The following is a 19,850-nucleotide window of genomic DNA, read 5'->3' as shown; positions in this document are numbered from 1 at the left end:
ATATTTTACTCATGTTTATTGCAACATTAAATGTATGTATGTGTAAGTGTACGCATGCATGCGTGTTATTGTTACTATAATTAAATAGCAAGGTTTTAAATATATAAGAAAGATAAAACAAGCCTAAAACATGTTGCGGCATTTTGAGCCACATAATCGAATGCATTTCAGTTATTTTATTTAAACTTTCTTGCCTACGAAGTTTAAATTAGAATGTGTTGTAATAGTTAAAGCTTTCAAATTCTATATTTTGTAGAATTTCCATGTTTCAGACCTTCCCAAGATTGCAAAGACGCAATTTTGGCTTTATCTTACCCGCCTGTCTGTTAAAACGAGAGCTGAAAAGCGTTTTGCATAAGGCAGATTTTAATTGCGGAATTATACTAGAATTGTAAATTTCTATCAAATGTTGAGTGAAATCCAATTACAGGAAATTTGCCTGTCCGACTGTCAAAATCAAAGAGACATGATAACTATGAAATGTAAACATTAGGAGATAAAATATGATGTACAATTTTAAAATCTATTATGTTGGTTCATATCTAAAACTAAAATTGTCAAGGGATTGACTATTTATCAGTTTCTGCATTAGCTTGCATATAAATGCAATAACAACTGAAGCAATGTAATCACAATTACAATGGCTTAAGTAAAGGAAATTTTGCATATCATTGGCTAACTATACTCGTAATTCGATGTAAATTTTAGTTTTAAATGATTAGAAAAAAAAAGGTGTACAAAATACAAATTCGAGTTTTTAGTACTTGTGTATGACGTATATGTTAACGATTTACAGTCAAAGATTTCAAGCTAGATTCAGTGAAAATTCTAGATTCCCTCCAAAGATCAACATTTCGTAACTTTTATTCGCTAATACCATGCACAAGTACCAATTTTCTTGACTATTCTACAAAGCAAACAGCCCTTATGTGTGAAAATAAATTCTAAGCCCTCATGATGTTCACAGCCTTGCACATGGTACACAATTTGATGCGGGTAGGGGGAGGGAATAAGAACTTTAATAGAACGTTTTCGCAAACGTTCCGCTAATTGTTCTCTCCACGGACGCCAAGTGGGCGAGTTCATGTCATAAATCTTGGCTTAGTTTAGTTTAGTTATATTAACGTCCCGTTTGAAGCAACACTAGGGCTATTCTTTTGGGACGGACCTTGTAATTTTGAACCGCGGTCAGATGATGAGGACGACACCTGAGCTGGCACCCCCTCTCCACACCACACCAGCGGGAGGACGTTTGGTCAGGACGGATTTAACGTGCAACAGACCCCTTACACTACGGTTCTTCGGTGGAATCGGGTCTCGAACCTGAAACCCTCCGGTTCCGTAGCCGAGACCTTACCACCAGGCCACCGCGGACCGCTCAGAAATCTTGGTATCACTTTCATTAGCATACATTTCATTTACATTCCAGGCATAAATGTCTTTTATAATAAGCTATAGTATTTCCCATGTATTATTTTCTTTCTTTCTTTTTTTTTTTTTTCAAAAGTCTCACCGGAACCTTTATTTATACAGATAAGCCTATTTCTGAGAGGAAAATTTTCCTTAAGAGCGTGCTTGAATGTTTTGGAGAATACATTGGTATCATCTGCATTTCTGGGGTTCCATGGATTTGGCTTCATTTTCTTCTTCTGTCTCGTAAGGTAACAATGAAAAATGCGATATTAATTCATTCCGAAATCAGACAATGAAAATTCATTTTAAATTGACAAAATATTTACATTTTTTTTTAATTATTTCACGAATATTCATAAACATATTTATATATTTACTTTCGGATATATGAAGTACTGAAAGAGAAAATATTATCAAAATATTTTGACATCGAAATTTTGATCAATATTCTCCTTTCGCTCCTCACTTCGAAGCTATGTTTATATACTTGTCAGATTAAAAACTTGATAATTGAACATTTCAACAATTTAAGGCTTAAAATGTGTTTATGGTATATTTTTAGCCAATCTTTGAATTTCTAACAAGTGAGCTGGAACGTTCAAGTCAATGAAAATTGCTGAAATTTTAGATGTAAATAAAGGGGATTTTTTTCGCAAGTAAAATCTAATATTTGTTGAAATATTTTAATTTTTGATTTATTTTAATTATAAAACAGTTGAAAAATATTTTTTTCTTACAAGTATTTGTTTTTAAAGGCAAATTGAATATGTATGGTGATCCGATATTTATTTTTTTTAAGTTCATAATCCCAAATTGGTGTATGCTGAAAAATAATAATTCTAGGTAAAATCACTCCAAAATCAGCATAATACTTAAGCATATGTTTAATAATTAAAGTGAATTTATTTTTATCTAAATATTCTAAGAATAAAAATTTCAAAAAATAATGAATGTCATGTAACTTGAAAATCTAAAAACGATATATGATATTTTGCATGATAAATAGTATCTAAAAATTAATACTACTGCGTAGAAAATATAGAAATCTGTTCAACATATGCAGAATGCTTGTAAATTTTGCAATATAAAATTTTATTCAATTGTAATGAATAGAACGCTTTCTGTGCATACCGAAATTTAAAGAAAACGTTCTTTTTTTGTCTTTGGAATTCCAGTTAAAGGCATAAACTATATATAAGTTTGTTTGTTTGTTATTTTATAGCGAAAGAACCTTATTTGGTTATACTGAGCCAATCAAACGGTAAAATGAAAGCTGAATATTAAAGACAAATGAATATAAAATCTGTGATATCAATATAAAACTTTATAAAAGATAATATTGGAAAAAATTAATATATGATATTACAAAATTAATATTTGTGTTAACATATGAAAATGTAAAACAGTGAGACAATGCAAAACACAAAAGGTAAAAAATGTTAAATACAAGTATAAAAATGAATGTCTTTTAAAAAATTACAAATATTTGGGTGAAATTTTTCACCCACCAAGTCCTGTAAAGTTATTGATGATGTATGAAAGTATTATATACTTTGAGGGTTAAATACAGGACATTCAATTAAAATGTGTTTGGTACTAAAATCAACATGGTATGTAGGACACACTGGTTTCCTCTCTACAAAAATGAGTTGCCATGGGTGTATCTAATGTGTCCTATACGGATACGAGTCGATTTGACATCGATCTTGCGTATTGGAAGAACAGGCCATGAACCAATGATAGATTTCACGGAGTGTAACTTATTATGGATCAGCAGACCCCAAGCCCAAGAGGAATTTATATGACGGGAGAATGCCACCTTAACGTCACAAAACGGAAGTCCAGTCCTTATAAAGGCCGTCGCAGATTTTGAAACCGAATCTGCTTTTTCATTTCCTGAAATGCCAACATGACTCGGAACCCAACAAAATATAATGTTACAACCATCATTTTTCAAAGAGCGCAAAATGAGTAAAAGGCGGTTAGTAATTGGGTGCATCCAATTATGATAGTTAGACAGCATTTCGAAAACACTCATGCTATCGAATGAAATTACGCTGTAGAAGCGGATAAATTTTCTGGAGCGCACAGGAAATTACCATCAACGCAGCAGTAAAAACAGAGCAGCAATTATGAAGACGGTAGCTCAGTGTACCAGAAGGCAGTACAATACTACAACCAACATGCCCAGCTGATTTTGAGCCATCCGTGAAAATTGGAACAAACGAAGAATACTGATGTCGATGAAGCAAAAAGAGCTGTTGACGACTCGTCGAAACCAGTGAAGGGATTCAAAAAAGAAAATGGAGGTATATCCCAAGGTGGAACTATATATAAGAAACCATGTTATATTCATTATTAAAAGGTAAAGTATTAAATTCCACTTTTCAAATCATGCATTTTTACAATTAGTGAATTGCTTCTCTTCTTTCCCCATTTTATTAGATTAAAAGTGAAAAATCAATTTTTTGAAGGTGCAAATGTTCCCCGTTCCGTCAAACTTAGGAGGATGCACATTTACCTGTGGGAAATCCATCAATGTCACCATGTGAATAGAACAGATCAATAAAGCAAATAGTAACATAGCTCAAATCAATCATTGAAAGAGCTGATAATTTGTCTTCATATTCAAGAGTATGTGAACGCGATAACTCGAAAACGCAAGGATTCAAACAAATGAAATTTTGGTACGACCGGAGTTTAACCTCCTGTTTGGCGCAATTTTCAAAAATCGCCAACTTGCCAACAACGGTTTTGCACCGTGTTTTGCGAAATGTTCAAAAGCGAGGGAGCAGATGTCCAATCATAGCGCATAATAAAGGCGAAATATAATAGGTTTACCAGTCTAGAGAAAACGGAAGTTGCCAGCTTTGGCGCGTTATCGCAACTTGGCGAAGAAGGGGGTTAAACTAAGGTTCACCCGAAATTTTTTATCTGGTCTTATCATCAACTTAGAATATATGTATCACATATTTCTACAATAGATGAAAAATGTATCCCATATTCAATTATTTTGACGCAACAGACGTGTCACATATATATTTTTACTTAATCATATATAGAGTATAGAAAAAATATTGCAATCACCAAAAAATTTGAGATTTTGGCGAATTACCACGCTTTAGGTTTCCGTAAATCCGAAAAAGTTATTTTTTGGCATTGTATCTGCTTTTCTGTTGTGAGTATGGTAACTCAAAAACTTTGAACTTGAAGGCTGAAATTTTGTGAATAGAAATACGACCATATTTTTAGATTTCTAACATTGTTAACGAAATTCGTTCATAAGAAGTCCATCTATCTGTTTTAGTACAAATTAATTACAAAAATCAAAGATTTAGGTGGGTGAAATTTGGTAGACAGTTCGGAGTCTAAAGTATAGATTCTTATTTTGAACCAAATGCTGTTGTTTCTAATAGCTCTTGTCTAGATAAGCCCACTGACTTTAAGAAGTCATTTGTGGTTTAAGCTAAGGATACGTCTCTTGTTTTTTAGTAGCGCCATCTAGGGACAAGAGAATGACTTAGATACACACACGTTACAACCCTTTTTACGGGGCGGACTTCATTCACTTATGAATAGATCGTAATTTAGACCAGAGTCAGAGAACGATCACCCCTGATCCACCTAGTGGTATTACTCTTGACATCGAGGACTTTGTGACCATGACAGATTTATATGCGCATCATACACGAGGAATCTTCGGCCGACGAGGTTCGAACTCGCACCCGAAGGGACGCGAATCCAACGCCCTATCAACCAGACTATCCCGGCCTACCAAATGCTAGAAACGCTTGATTATCTGTACTTCGGTATGAATGTAAATGCAGTAACTCATAAACACAATGACTTAAATATAATAAATTCAGTATGTTATCTTGTGACTACAACTATAGTATTGTATCAAATTGGTTAGCAAAAATATATTGAAAAAACCTTTATTTTACTATTGATTCGGTAAAAATACTAGATTTAAGCTAAACATCTGTATTTATTGACTCTCTTTGAACAATGTTGTACACGGAAATCACAGAGTTACCCACTGTCCCCAATTTTATGTAGAGAAAGGAAAAGGAAATCTTTATTGGATAATGTGCGGGACAGTTTTGAGAAGACTTTCCGCTCTTTAAAATATAATTACCGTTGGAAATATTTCCTAACTGATTATCATAAATTTTGAATACAATACTTTCTAACTAGTTAGCAAAAAAAAAAAGCAAACAAATATAGTAAATATAGAATGGGATTGCAGATCCTCCAGAAATTCTAATGTATTTTACTCACATAACAAACAGCCCAACAAATTTGTCATGGAGAATAAAATACAAATCTGATAGAAATTTGCAATTTCGAGGCAAAAAAAAAAAAATGTTTTTCGAATATTTAACATCTAGTGTTTTTTAGTGTTTGTGTTCAGGCTGACATAATTTGAAAATTAGAATCTGATGATTCAAGAAAGTCTGCAACGTGAAAATTAATCAAAAAGTTTGAATATTTTTGGCAATAGTGCAAGGGATACACTCAGGGTAACAAACATGAAGTAATTATGGTTTAAATAGTATCTAATAAGCAATTTGTTTGAGGAAATATAGTGTACTACCAGATGCCATAATAAATAAAATACTGGAACATATTTTTTGTCGTTAAAATTCAAACACGAAAGTTTATTCCCATAAAATAAATATATCGAAACTTGCTTACATTGTTTATCAAGGCACTACTACAAAATCAGTTCCTAATATCACTTACGAATTTATCAATATTGACTCAAAGTAATTTACTTTTTAACGACAACTTTGTAATCATTTGGATAGATTGTTATGTTAATAATTTTAGACATAGTTAATGAAATCTAAATTGTTTTTTAAATTTAAAAATAATTGAATATTAATAACAGGTATGACAATTTTGAAACAATAAATCTTCAGTAATCCTGAATAAATATTTAGCTTTTCTTAAATAATTAAAAATTTTAACACGTGATTTTTAATCGCTGTTAAAAATTGTATAAATTTATGAAGTTATTGAATATATTGCTATATTTTAAGTCAACTTATTACTATATACAGAAATTAAAATGTTTTCTTTTATTGCAATAATCTTTAAAATTTTTTTTAAGGAAGTTTGAAAAGATGTGCTCATATTTATAACTTTGTTTCGAAAAAAAAAATGATTTATTTCGATTGAAAAATTATTTTTTCTGACACATTGGATTGATTTCAATTAAATCACAAGGCATTTAATTGATATTTTTTAAAATATTATGCTCCTAAATGCGCGCTATTTATACCCGAGAAGTTTTTAAATCGTACTATTTAATACCTATACTTGATCGCTGTATGAAAAGAAAGCGTGCGGATCAATACGAAGATGAACTAAACACAATCCATAAAGACAGATTAGATAAAAGGTAAAAGACAGATTTAGATAAAGACAGATTTGACAAAGGGGTTTTATAACATCATAACAGATAACTGTGAGCAATCCATACAATGAAAAATGTTACAAGGACAGATATTATCTTTTAAAAAGATATAACAATTCCAAAGCAAGGAAATCATGTGGGTTTAGTAATTCTCGTGACTTCCTCCACTGAAATTACGAGTTCATTGTCTCTATATTACAATTCTACGAAGTCAAATATTTGCTTGTAAACATCCGATTCATTTGTCTGGCTAGCTGTTGAGGAAAGTGCTCAATAAATTGTTTTAAATAATGTTTAATTAGTTGCGTAAAAATATTTTGCATATAAGAGTTGAAGCTACAAGATCCATTCTATTTCTAGAACAATGTTTTATAATTAAATATTTATGATATGTTATATTGAAAGAACCAGTGGGAGTATTCCCTTAAAACCTTTTCACATATTTTCTAATAAAAATGTTATCCCAGTGGACACCTTACATGTTATTGGGGTGCAATGATTACGAAATATTAACCTTTGATATGAATTTAGCATTCTAGAATTTCGAGTTATTTCTAATTAATATTTTAATTAATTTTAAAGTGCTGGATATTTTTAACATGATTTTATTGGTCTTCATTCATTTTATAAACTGATGGCTACAAAAAATTAATGGAATATAAATTGACAGTAGAACAACATGATTGCATGTATAACATCGTTACAGATTATAAGTCTGCAAGGCAGGTGCAATTTTAAGTAGGATCCATTATGAACAACAAGTCTTTGAAGTACTTAAAGTAAAACAGGGTCTTACGATACTACAATCATCTTCCGAAATTGGATTCTAGATTGTCTACAACATCATATGAGCTTTCTACGTGCTTCCAATGACAAGCTTCGTGCATTCCCATTGAAAGATGGATCGGTGGTTACTAGTTTCTACTCACCAGAGACAGGTTCGGACATACAAAGTGAATCATTCATTTGAGTAAGCGACGGATCCATGATACGAATCAGATTGCCACTGTTAAGCGGATCAATAATCATTGCTTAAGTCACGTTGTTTTTTAATTAAAAATGTGTGCAAGGCCAACATGAAAACAACATTTGCAAATACTTCCATTACTAACTGTTCATTCCAATGTCAAATGTAGTATCAAGAATAATTAAAACAAACGTTAGTCACACCATGTAACAGAAACACTTATTGTAATTGGCGAATCATTTGACTCAAATTTTCAAATAAAGGTAGTAACATAGATTTGCATTAAAATATCTTGCCACTCAAATTTAGATAAACTTCTCATATCGTTATTCCTTGTGTAGTTAATCTTTAAATTATGATGTCCGCCATATGCAATCTGAACACAGATGATTAACGTTGAAATTCATATGCAAATGCTGGTAAACAGCTTTCTTTAGCTGATCCGATTGATGTGTTTGTGTTGCGTTTCTAAGAGACAAGGAATTATTTTGATATACAGTACACTCCCAATTATTCGCGGAATTGGGTGGCGCGGCCGCCGCGGATAACAAAACTCGCGTATAATCCGAAAAAAAACTAAAAACGGGTATAGCAAAAGAGAAAACAGTCATTCCAACTTTGAAAAATCGTTTTATATACAATGAAACGTAAAATAAACAGCAGGAAATGTTTAACTAACGCTTAATATTTTAGTATATCACTCAAGACTAACCTAAAATGCATTTTGTTAATGAAAACAGAAAATTGCTTTGTGCTTACGAAAGGCGTCGAGGATACACAGAAAAATTAATACATATGTACTGTTTTAATACTGTAATGTATTATGTAATTACAAAAGCATAACTGTAAAACTACACCTTTTCGAAGAAATCAGTCATTTGTGTTTGCTTCTTGCTTTGGAAGCATTTTTCCTTTGCTTGGAAGCAAAAAAACTTAGTGCGGCAGGCGCGGATAACCCGCCCGCGGATAATCGGGAGTCTACTGTACCCTAATTTCTTAAAAAGTTTTGTGCTGAGTCACGTAATTTTATAATAAAGAATCTTAAATTCATTGGCGTTGCTGCTTATGCTTTGATATTTTATATTGTACCTTTCCTAACAACAGGGTTACATTTTATATTTAACTCTTGCATCTGTTATTCGTCATTATTTAACAGCAATTTTCCACTTTTACCGGAAAATGATATATTTTTTAACAATCATTAACAGATAATTATTAATTCTTTTAACATCTGGCATAAAAAAAAAGAAACTACATATTCTACCAGATATGAAAGGAACAAAAATATTCATTATTGGTTGATGAAAGTTTAGTTTTTTCTCGCAAAATTTGGAGAACTCAAGTATGTGATATTATTTATTAAAGGATAAAAGTCGACAATGGATAGTAAAATTAAAAATATATATATTCAAGAAAATGCAAAATAGCTTTATGCTGCAAAAAGATAATTTTTTAGAACCAATCTTTCAGATCTTGAGTTCCTTCAAGTAAACATTATCTCGGAGAAAAAAATCTCTGAGAAACGAGGAGTTTAACAACAATATTATACATTATTCGTAATATTGGATCAAACCCTTTTTCTATATCTATACATTCTGGATATAATTATTATGTGTGAAATTTCTTTGCTTATCCAGAATATTTCGCTACTTTTATAGTTTATGTGATATACCAGAGCTAAGAAGAAAAAAATAACGTTATGCTAAATTGCGAAATAGCTTTGAGTAAAACTTGTGAGTAAATGTATATATATATATATATTTTTTTAGGAAACTTTTGGGAAGATTTTACTACCTTTCATTCTTCTTCATTTCCAGCTTCATAACATGTTTCCTGGGTATTTTTATTGAAAGGAAAAACAGGTGATCAATTTTTTTCTAACTGCATAGCTCTATATTATATTGAAAGTGTTTAGTGATTTCAATATTGCGTTTTGTAAGTTACAGCGCTAGTTATTCAGACAAGACTGATTATGCCAAACATGAATGGTAAGATGATTGTAAAAATTTAAACATATTGAAAAACAAAAAAAAAGTACAGATATTGAATATTACGATTGCTGGAAATAATAATACATTATACTGAAATAGGAATTAATTCTCGCAATTAAATAATCCTACTTCTTATTTGACAACAGATTAATCTAAGCTTTTAACTTGCATACGAATTGAGACTTTCACCCAGTTACCTTTTAAAGTCGGCATTAAGTATCAATTCTTTTAAAATCCAGTAATCACTGATTAATCAAGCTTTTAAGATAATAATCTATTCTTTCGTTTCCCCCAATTTAATTAAAAAAATAAATTAACATGTATTCTAATAAATTTCTCAGTTTTAAGCTTTGTTTAAAACTTGTAGCCTCAGGGGATAGCTGTTGTATCAGGAATTTTTGTTATACTTGTTTTTTGATAAATTGTTTAGATGTAGCTTCATAATTCCGCTAAATTATTTGAATTAAAGTGTTATTTTAAATAATTTATTTAAATTGCCTTACTTACTTTGTGTATTGTAAACAAAACCCTTTCTAATGGAGACAACTCCTTAATATCACAGCGATCTTAGAAACGTAAATGTGTGATTCATCTATCGTCTACATTTCTCGGTATGGCAGTTTCACTTTTTTTGCCTTGTAAACTATAAATATTAAACTGAATTCTACTTCTTTAACTTCCAATTAATGAATGAATTGGCCAAATTCTGCAAAAGTTTGCGAATAATAAACTTGTACCATTAAAAATAATTTTTAAAATTTTGAACTAATGTAAAATTTATTTTCTTACAATAATAATTTAAAAAGTTATCGTGGAAAACGTCAAAATTTAGTTTATTTTTAATTGATTAAAATTGTAATTACAATTTTTAAAAAACCATTCAGAGGTGCACATTCTTAGCCTTCAAGTAAACGTGTGCCAAATTTGTGATTGTAGGTCAAACTGTTTGGTCTGTAAGAGAGTCAACACACACACACACAATTTCATTTTTAGTATAAATATATCTCTATAAAGCATGCTTCTTTAATATTGCATAGATGTTATGTTTTAGACTTCAGTTATTGTAAAATAAAGAAGCTGAATAATCTGCTGTTCAAGTAAAGTAATAAATGTAATCTTATGAATAATGTTTAAAATTTGAAGCAAATATCAAATAAATAAACAATCAATGTATATACCTTTTATAAAAAATAACTCCATTTTTAGACTTTAAATAATTTAAAGTCGAAAAATTGTAATATTTCATCTATATTTTTCATTTATTATTACGTCTACCTGAAATACATAATTCAAATAATTTTATATTCATAATTCATCTATTGGGTTTATATTATTCTTGATAATATTTTGATTTATTTTAGAATTATATAATCTTACTCATTAAAAATTAAAAATATACAAACTCAAATCCACGAGCAAATCGATAATAAATACTTTTTAATTTTTTCTTTATTCTTGCAGGAGGTTGCCTTTAGCTATCTATGTAACTTATGTGGTAAGTGTCAACTTACTCATACGAATGACGGGAATTAGAATTTCTAAATGTTTTGTTTATCTGAGTAACACCAAAAACTTCCCACATGTTATTCAAAATATGCGCATTTAGAAAGGTATTTAAAAACATTAGGTTATTTAAAAATTAGATATTTAAAAAAAAAATCCAAAATTGTCATATGCAACGTAATCCAACGTATTTTCATATATACGTCATATGAAAATGTATTTTCATCTAACGTTTAAATCCACATTTTTTTAACATACTAGTTTTCATATGTGTCGCTATAATATAAACAGGATCCATTTATTTATTTTGTTAAAGGTTGTCTAAGGCGAGGGTGCCTATATGATCTCGTTACCTTTCTCGGAGACGAAGGGGTATCACTACGCGCTTGACTTGTCAAGGAGCTGCCATTTCTATTATAGATTATACTAGGATACCAATAGACAAGAAAGAGGATGCTCATTTTGAGAGCATAAAAGTTGTCTAAATAACCATACCTCAACGTCACCTATTTTTCAAGAAATATACAAAATAAAAATATATGCCATTACACCTACTGTAGAAAAATTCTTATTGAATCATTGAAAACGAATGAGATTAGGTTATTTTTAAAATAATAATAGATTAAAAAAGTAAAAGATTTCGAAAAAAATTTTTTGAAAAATCTCTAAATCGAAAACAATTTATTTTATAAAATTAAAAGACAACAATAATAAAATATGACAAAAATTTAGTATCAAGAATTTTAAACAAATAAATATTAAAGTTAATGAATGAAAAAAAAATGATGAAGTAATAAAAATTAAAAGCATTTTACTTACATAGCTAATTCTTCGATCAAAGTTTCATTCATAGGAAGGTTTATTTTATTATAATTTATCAAACGTATTTAATTTTTTAAATTCTAATATCACGGAATTTATAAAAGAAAAAATCATCGTTTGCATTTTGACAAAGTTAGTTGGAATTCACAACATATTGAATGTATGACGCAATGTGTTTAATGTATAAAAAATGTATTTTTTTTAATTATGCTCTGTATATTTTGTTACATGTTTAAGTTATTGACAGCTAGAAAAAATAAAATATTTTAAATGCTATCAATTTGGCATGTATCATTCTCGGACGTCTCATGTTCCTGAACAACGTCATTTCTACTTTCTAACTGCTTTACATGTTTCTTTGGATTCTATTCAAATCTCATGTTGGTCAAAATAAAATAAATGTTTCTAAATAAAATAGAGTTTAGATTTAGAAGTACATTTGAAAGTTTTACATCAAAAAAATTAATTTTTTTCCAACCGTAGGCTACGGAAACAGTCATTCGAATGGCCGTAGCAAGAGGAATTGTAAATCCAGTGCCAAATGCAGAAGTAAGTAGAATCTATACTATAATATTACTGTACTTAAATCGACTTTTTTGAAGATATTTACACACTTTTAATACCGAATCGTAAATTCTAATAATCATTAGCACAAAAAGCATAATAGTTGTGACATCTTCACGATATTGTTACGATGTTAAAAAAAGAATTTAACAAGATATTTTAAAGAACGGCATTTAAAATATTGAATAGCATTTTGGAAATATTGTACAATGAGTTAAAAGAGTTGTTACTTTTCCTAATCATTTATTTTTCAGCTGAGGACTAATTTAACCCTTTAAAGGGCCACTTTTTTCTAGTCATATTATGTTAAAATATTTTAAGGCTTGAAGTTAGAATAAGAAAAGGGATTTCTTTAGCTTATTAGATAAATTTAATTTGAGTAATTAATTAATTTGATTACTTAATTAATTTGATTACTTCATTAATTTGGTTAATTAATTAATTTGGTTAATTAATTAATTTGATTACTTCATTAATTTGGTTAATTAATTAATTTGATTACTTAATTAATTTGGTTAATTAATTAATTTGATTACTTAATTAATTTGGTTAATTAATAATTAAGTGACAAACCAAGACACATCATTTTGTGTGAGATAAAAAACTGAAGCATCTAAGTATCTGTCTTTCTAAAAAAGTGTGTCAGAACTTATGCCAACCTATATAATTTCATACAAAGATTGATAAATTTGGTTTGAAGCATACTTCCCACGGCCTTAGAAAGGGTTAAAGAATAGAGACATCTGAATATCCAATTTAGATTTCTGAATCTGAAACTCATTAAAAAAAATTTTTGAGGGTAAATTTTACAAATACTTTAATTATATAATCAATCAATTTTTCAATTGGTTTTAACAATTATCTTAAAGCTAGAATTTCATTTTGAAATATTTTGTACTTCATTGTTGAGAAAATGTAAGATACATCGACTTTCATATTTCGGAGAAAGTGCCGATATAATTTAGTTCAAAATTTTGTTTTTTGTTTTTCGTATGCAAAATTATAAAAGAAATGTTTGAAAATTGTTTATTTAAATAGTTCAATTTTCATAAAAACTATTTCTCTGAAAATTCTTTAAAATTAATTGCATCGGTCATTAAAGATCCTTCTAAAATGAATTAGCTTACTAAAAGGCTTCATATAGTATAAAACCTTAAAGAGAACGTTTTCAATTTTAAAAAATGAACAATTAATTTTAATCATATCTGAGATAGCGTTTGTGTGCGTTTTCACCATCATTCTCAATATCACAATCGATATTTTTTTGCACGTCACCGCTTAATTTCCTTAATAACCATTTACTATTATCGCGCTCTTTATTTCAATATAAGATAAATAAATGACATGAAATTAAAATAAATGTTATAAAATATATTTCGGTATATCGAATTTCTATTTACCCATTGGTTTGGCATCACATTCGCGCCTGGCAAAACTTTGTGTTTGGAAACTTAACACTGTTACCTAACTTTTAATGGCGGTTGGTTTAAAAGAAATTCAACAGAAAGGTTACAATAATAATATAGAACAACTAACGAATGATTTTTGAAAAATCTAATATTCCTTTTAAAACGTAGTAGAAATACTTTGATAATTTTAATGTATTAATTTTGAAAGAAAAGTGTCTGACAAAAAAATTTAAAATGCTTCTATCTTTGAAATATCTTTGACAAATTTCTTTTACTCTTTCAGGTTTATCTTTTCAGCGTCATGATGGCCATTAATCTCTATGTAGCGAAGTAAGGAAAAACCATTCAATAATTTTTAATCATTTCATTGCGACTTTTAGTATAATATATACGAAAAATTAATGATTAATTTTGATTTATTTCGCTGAGATGATTAGAAAATATTTTTATCGACAGTTATTTCAGAACCTGAGAAAGAAAATATTCAAACATATTTGAAATATTTGCTTTCTCTTATTAAAAAGATCGCCTTCTTTTTTTACTCTGTCAGCCTGTATAGGAGGGAGTCTATTTTACGTAAAATATTTAGAAATTTTTAAGATTTCTGATAGTTACATTTTATCAGTGTTTACCCTTTATATGAGTTCTTCATTAATCCTTAATATGAGTTGATTTTTCCATTTTATGAAATTTTTAACCAATTTTAAGAATAATTTAATTTTAATATTGTTTCTGTTAAGAGTCAAATGTATTTTACCTATTTATTAAGAATTTTTTATCAAATTTAAATCATTCTTAATATCTGTTAATTTTAATATTATAAAAAGGAAAAGTTTTACTAAATAACTCAACCCATTATTTTAAAAAAACCCACAAAAGAATAGATTCTTTGAATATATATTCTTTTTTTTTTATCTACTTGTTATAAAAGTTTTAAATATAAATTAATTCCTTTCTTGTTTTCATGTGTAGAAAATATGGTTATTCCGGAGATGACATAAGTAATATACTCAAGTAAGTGTTGCTCTTTTAAGATAATGCAAAATATTTGTTTTATATAATAATGCTATATATAATAAATTTTTATGCCAGTTATTTTATATATTATCAAAGATAAATGCAAGTATGCTAAAATAAAATTTTGTTTGCTCATCTTTAAGGAAAAAAAATTGCTCTAGAAGTATATTATTTTAATATACTATTCTAAAATATATTGCTAAAATATATTATTATAGGAGACCGTGCTAGTACATAATAAAAATCGTTTGAATTTATTTAAAGATATTTAAACAGCAACGTTGATTTTTAAATTAAAATAGGTTAAAACAGTTTTTTTGTTAAGTAGTATCTATTTTAGTAGTAAATTGTATTTTTTTCGTCACTACAAAAGCAAGACAAGCATGTAATTTTATTAATCCATTTATAATAATAATTAACGGACAATAAAATTAATGATATTAACAATAATAAATATCAGTATTAATATTTATTTCAAAAAGATAAAAATGATACCAAGACCTATCGAACGAATAGTTAAAATCCAATCAGAATAAAAAAAATGCATACAATCATTTTTTTAAATTTGAAAAATCCAATCTACAGATGTCAGTGCTTCATGGATAATGATTCGAAACTCGAAGCTTATTTATTTAAGCATCTATATATTGCAAGGAGCCCAAACGCTTACAACTCTAACGAAAGCGAGAAATAAAAAATATTTGAAGAAATAAAGCCTCATGAATTGAATGCATGAGAATGAATTTTTAAAATGGAGTATCCAAATAAAGAAGAATAATTTATTTTTGAAATGGAGTATCCAAATATAGAAGACTAATTTATTTTCAAAATGGAGTATCCAAATATAGAAGAATAATTTATTTTCAAAATGGAATATCCTAATAAAGAATAATAATTTATTTTCAAAATAGAGTATCCAAATAAAGAAGAATAATTTATTTTCAAAATGGAATATCAAAATAAAGAAGAATAATTTATTTTTAAAATGAAGTATCCAAATATAGAAGAATAATTTATTTTTAAAATGAAGTATCCAAATAAAGAAGAATAATTTATTTTCAAAATAGAGTGTCCTAATAAAGAAAAATAATTTATTTTCAAAATGGAGTATCCTAATAAAGAAGAATAATTTATTTTCATAATGGTGTGTCCTAATAAAGAAGAAAATTTTATTTATGGAAATTATTTATGTTTATTTACTTCGCAAACATATTAAATTTTTCGATGGTCAGACAATCAATGACATATGGGACCATGATATGGGTAAAGTTTATTTTTAAAAGCATTTTACTAGAGGCAAAATTCTTTATGTATTCGATTGGCAGAAAAACATTGGCTTGAAATAATATGTAGTAAAATCTCCTGTAATGAAATTCTTTATCTGAAGATATAAAAACACACGTTCGATTATGTGAGTAGGATATTGAATTTTCTTAACTAGAAGAAAATAGGAAATATTTTAACTATTTTCTTTCCAACAGAAACCTTTAAAATATTTTACTTTCCTACCTTGCTTTAAATTAAATAAATGCGTAGTGATTAGTTCATCTACTTTCTTAAAACTAAAATTTACAATTGAGTTATAGAGAAATAGTTCTTAATAATTTTTTTTTAAAATTTAAGTCTTAATAGATTAATAAAGTTGAATGTGATTATCTTATGCATGCACAAATTTTGGTTTTTAATTCAAATGTCACAAGAAGAAAAAAAAAAAGAATTAAGTTTAATTTAATTTGATTTAATTACTAATCCGGTTCTGAATGCAGTAAGAACAACGGTAGTGTAAATTAAAATTAAAGTATTTCGCATACTTTCCAATAAATATATTTGAATACTTTTAATTATATACACTGGTGAATAAGACTTATTTTACTTATTAGAGCGATATTTGGCGATTTTTTAAGTTATAAGAAACTGGAATGCGGTTAATGCACAAGTATCAGAAGACAGAATGGTTTCTTACGCTTCTTTGGATACCGCATAAAACGAGAATTTGACGCATAACTACACTTGAATTCACAAGATTACAAACAAAAATTTGATAAATCTTGTATTGCAATTTTGATATTTGGTGTTTATATGCCTGTCAAGCTGTCTACAAGCAGACAAACGGTCAAATTTAGATAGATAAGGTTCAAAATTAGAGAAAGACCTTCACTTTAGATAGTAAAAATATATACTATATTTCATTTACTTAAGTTTTTCAATTTTTGAATTATTGCTTTTAAATGCATTTAAAAGAACAAACAGGCAGATGTTTAATTCCTTGTAAAATTTGGTTCCAAATATGACACATGTATGCAATTTAAATGTTTCACTTGTGTGCCAAATTTTATCCATGCAACTCCCTCATTTTATAATCATCATGCTGCATTGTATTCAGACAGTTAGAAAGTCAAACCTCCTCTGGGCAGAATGGGTTGCATTCGCAATTTAAAAGTTAGAAAACTACAAATTTGGTTTAATAATACCGAATTTCAACTGTCGAAGTCAAAATATATTCGAATCTTCATGTTTAGAGATAGAGATATAATTCCAAAAATATATTTTGCGGACTCGGGCAGTCCTTGAAACATGAAAATTCGTCAAAATCTCGAATGTGATTTTTTTTTTTTTATAATTATAATACATTCTTTTTGTACTGCTGTTTTCTAAGTTGATGAGCTGTCGCTAGAAATATTGTCGGTTAAGATAAATTCTGTTTTATATAGTAGCGAAATAATTAGATATCCTCTAAATGAGGTTTTATTTCGTAACTTCTTCAGAAGAGGTTTAATAATGTTAATAAAAATGTTTAACAAATATCGAATTATTTAGAAATATGCATTACGTCTTATATAGTAATGCAGTATTGTTTACCATAGTTATGAAAATTCTTTGGTAAAAGAGTCAAATTTATAACCAACTTCGTTCCACTGAAATCTAATTTTTACATACGCTTTGTATAATTATTTCTTTAATTTCATTACCTAAATTTATTTTGAATTCTATAATCCTATTTCTGTTAATTTTTTTCAAATTCTTGCCTTTGTATTTCAGAAATAATAGGATCAAAAGATAAAATATGCCTAATAGAATTTGTCTGCATGGGAAATATTGTTTATTTTCATGTAAAATATAATCTAAATGAAGATGTTTATTTCTAATGAAATTTAAAGATATGCATACTTTTAGATTTATTTAAAATCTTTATTGAAAATTTATCTACCATGTAAGATTTTTACTTTGATGTTAATAATTGTCTTATATTGGTATACTTAATTTACTTGATATCTGGAAATATCTTTATACCATCGAATAAGACAGCCTTTATTTACAGAAGAATTTAAATTACTTGGAAAAGAATAAAGATTTAAGCTTTCAAAATGCGGAAGATCTAATTAATATATTTCAAGCTGTGCTTTAAAAATTAGCATTTAAAAACGATAAAACATCACAGCATGCTTTATCAAACAAGGTAAATCCTTGTATATAATCTTCATAGTAAGAATATGCTTAATTAAAACGAACATTTGCTAAATTCTACGTTCGCTAATGTTTATCTTTATTTAATTAAATTAAATATTTCACGAATTTCATGGATATATTATTTTTTTAACTTCGAAGACGTTATTGAAAGTAATTTGCTTAATTTCTTTCAAACTGCATTGTATAATGTTACTTGCTAGCAAAAAATTATGAAAATAAGTATCGCATTTTACTTTAAATTTAATCTGATTTGCATGAGAAAAGAATAAAATCGTTTTCAGTAATTAAAAAATTCGGCATGAATGTGCCTTCATCTATTATATTAAGGATTAATTTGGGGAAAAAATATAAACAACAATGTGAGCGCATGGAGATATGCGTAGGCACATATAATAATTTTATATACTAAAAACTTTTATTTAAAACATTTATAATTCTAGTTTGTTATCGGAATAGAATAAATCATAAGGCATCTTTCATATTCTCAATTCTTTTTTTAAAAAGTATAAATTAATTTTTATATGTAGCACTTATTTATAAGCCTATACGACTTCTAGAAATTCTCTCTAAGATTTTTCAAATATTTTAAATAAAAAAATAATCTTAATTCAAACTTTTATATTATTTCCATTTGAAAACAATGTCCAGAGCGAAATAATTAAAATAATTATTGTTAAACCTTTATATATTTTGCTCGAACGCATTTCATTTTGTCTTTATCTTGATTCCTTCCCAAAAATTTTGAGTTAAAAAGTTATGAAATTGGCAGTTTTCATTAGTGTACCCCTAAAATAATAAAAAATATTCTTTTAGAGTACAATCTCAGTTCACAACGGCTTAACATTAAAATCAAACATATCAATAATCAAAACTATTTTTTTCTCGAAACGAAATTTGAAGTTTTGTATTCTTTGATAAATTTCGCTTTAAATAGTTACAAAAAGCTAAGAGGTACTTAGTATTAAAGATACTCATTTGATTTCTATCGTTTCTATTAGATTAATCTTAAAAATCATAAAATATCTAGAATATTCAGAAATGCATATTGTTATATCACCTGTTGAGAATAGTAATGCGAAAGTTTGAAATTCATCATCAGCTGAAAATGGTACTTCATAGGTCAATTTTTAAGTATGGTATGATCTTGAGGCACGGAATTAAGACATCCCTTTCTCTATTTCGACTTCTTTCTTTTTTTAAAAAAAGATTAATTCAAGTAATATTTAATTATTTTAATTCATAAAACGTTTTAAAGAGAAATTTATCTTCTATGA

General features: G+C 28.0%; 1 protein-coding gene across 2 annotated transcripts in view; it reads left to right on the top strand.

The window, feature by feature from the left end:
• Nucleotides 1-19,850, top strand: part of LOC129983783 (transmembrane protein 135-like) — a 36,090-nt gene that overhangs the window by 3,491 nt on the left and 12,749 nt on the right. The window contains exons 2-7 of one of the 2 annotated variants that reach the window (XM_056093413.1): nt 1,534-1,661; nt 9,572-9,664; nt 11,255-11,288; nt 12,602-12,667; nt 14,375-14,421; nt 15,064-15,105. In XM_056093413.1, the coding sequence (XP_055949388.1) occupies nt 1,534-1,661; nt 9,572-9,664; nt 11,255-11,288; nt 12,602-12,667; nt 14,375-14,421; nt 15,064-15,105 (410 nt within the window). The remainder of the gene's footprint in view (nt 1-1,533; nt 1,662-9,571; nt 9,665-11,254; nt 11,289-12,601; nt 12,668-14,374; nt 14,422-15,063; nt 15,106-19,850) is intronic. The other variant, XM_056093414.1, reaches the window with a different exon arrangement.

Source organism: Argiope bruennichi, chromosome 9, assembly GCF_947563725.1.
Source record: "Argiope bruennichi chromosome 9, qqArgBrue1.1, whole genome shotgun sequence".
NCBI classification, from domain to species: Eukaryota; Metazoa; Arthropoda; class Arachnida; order Araneae; family Araneidae; genus Argiope; species Argiope bruennichi.
This window is presented reverse-complemented; position numbering and strand designations above follow the sequence as displayed.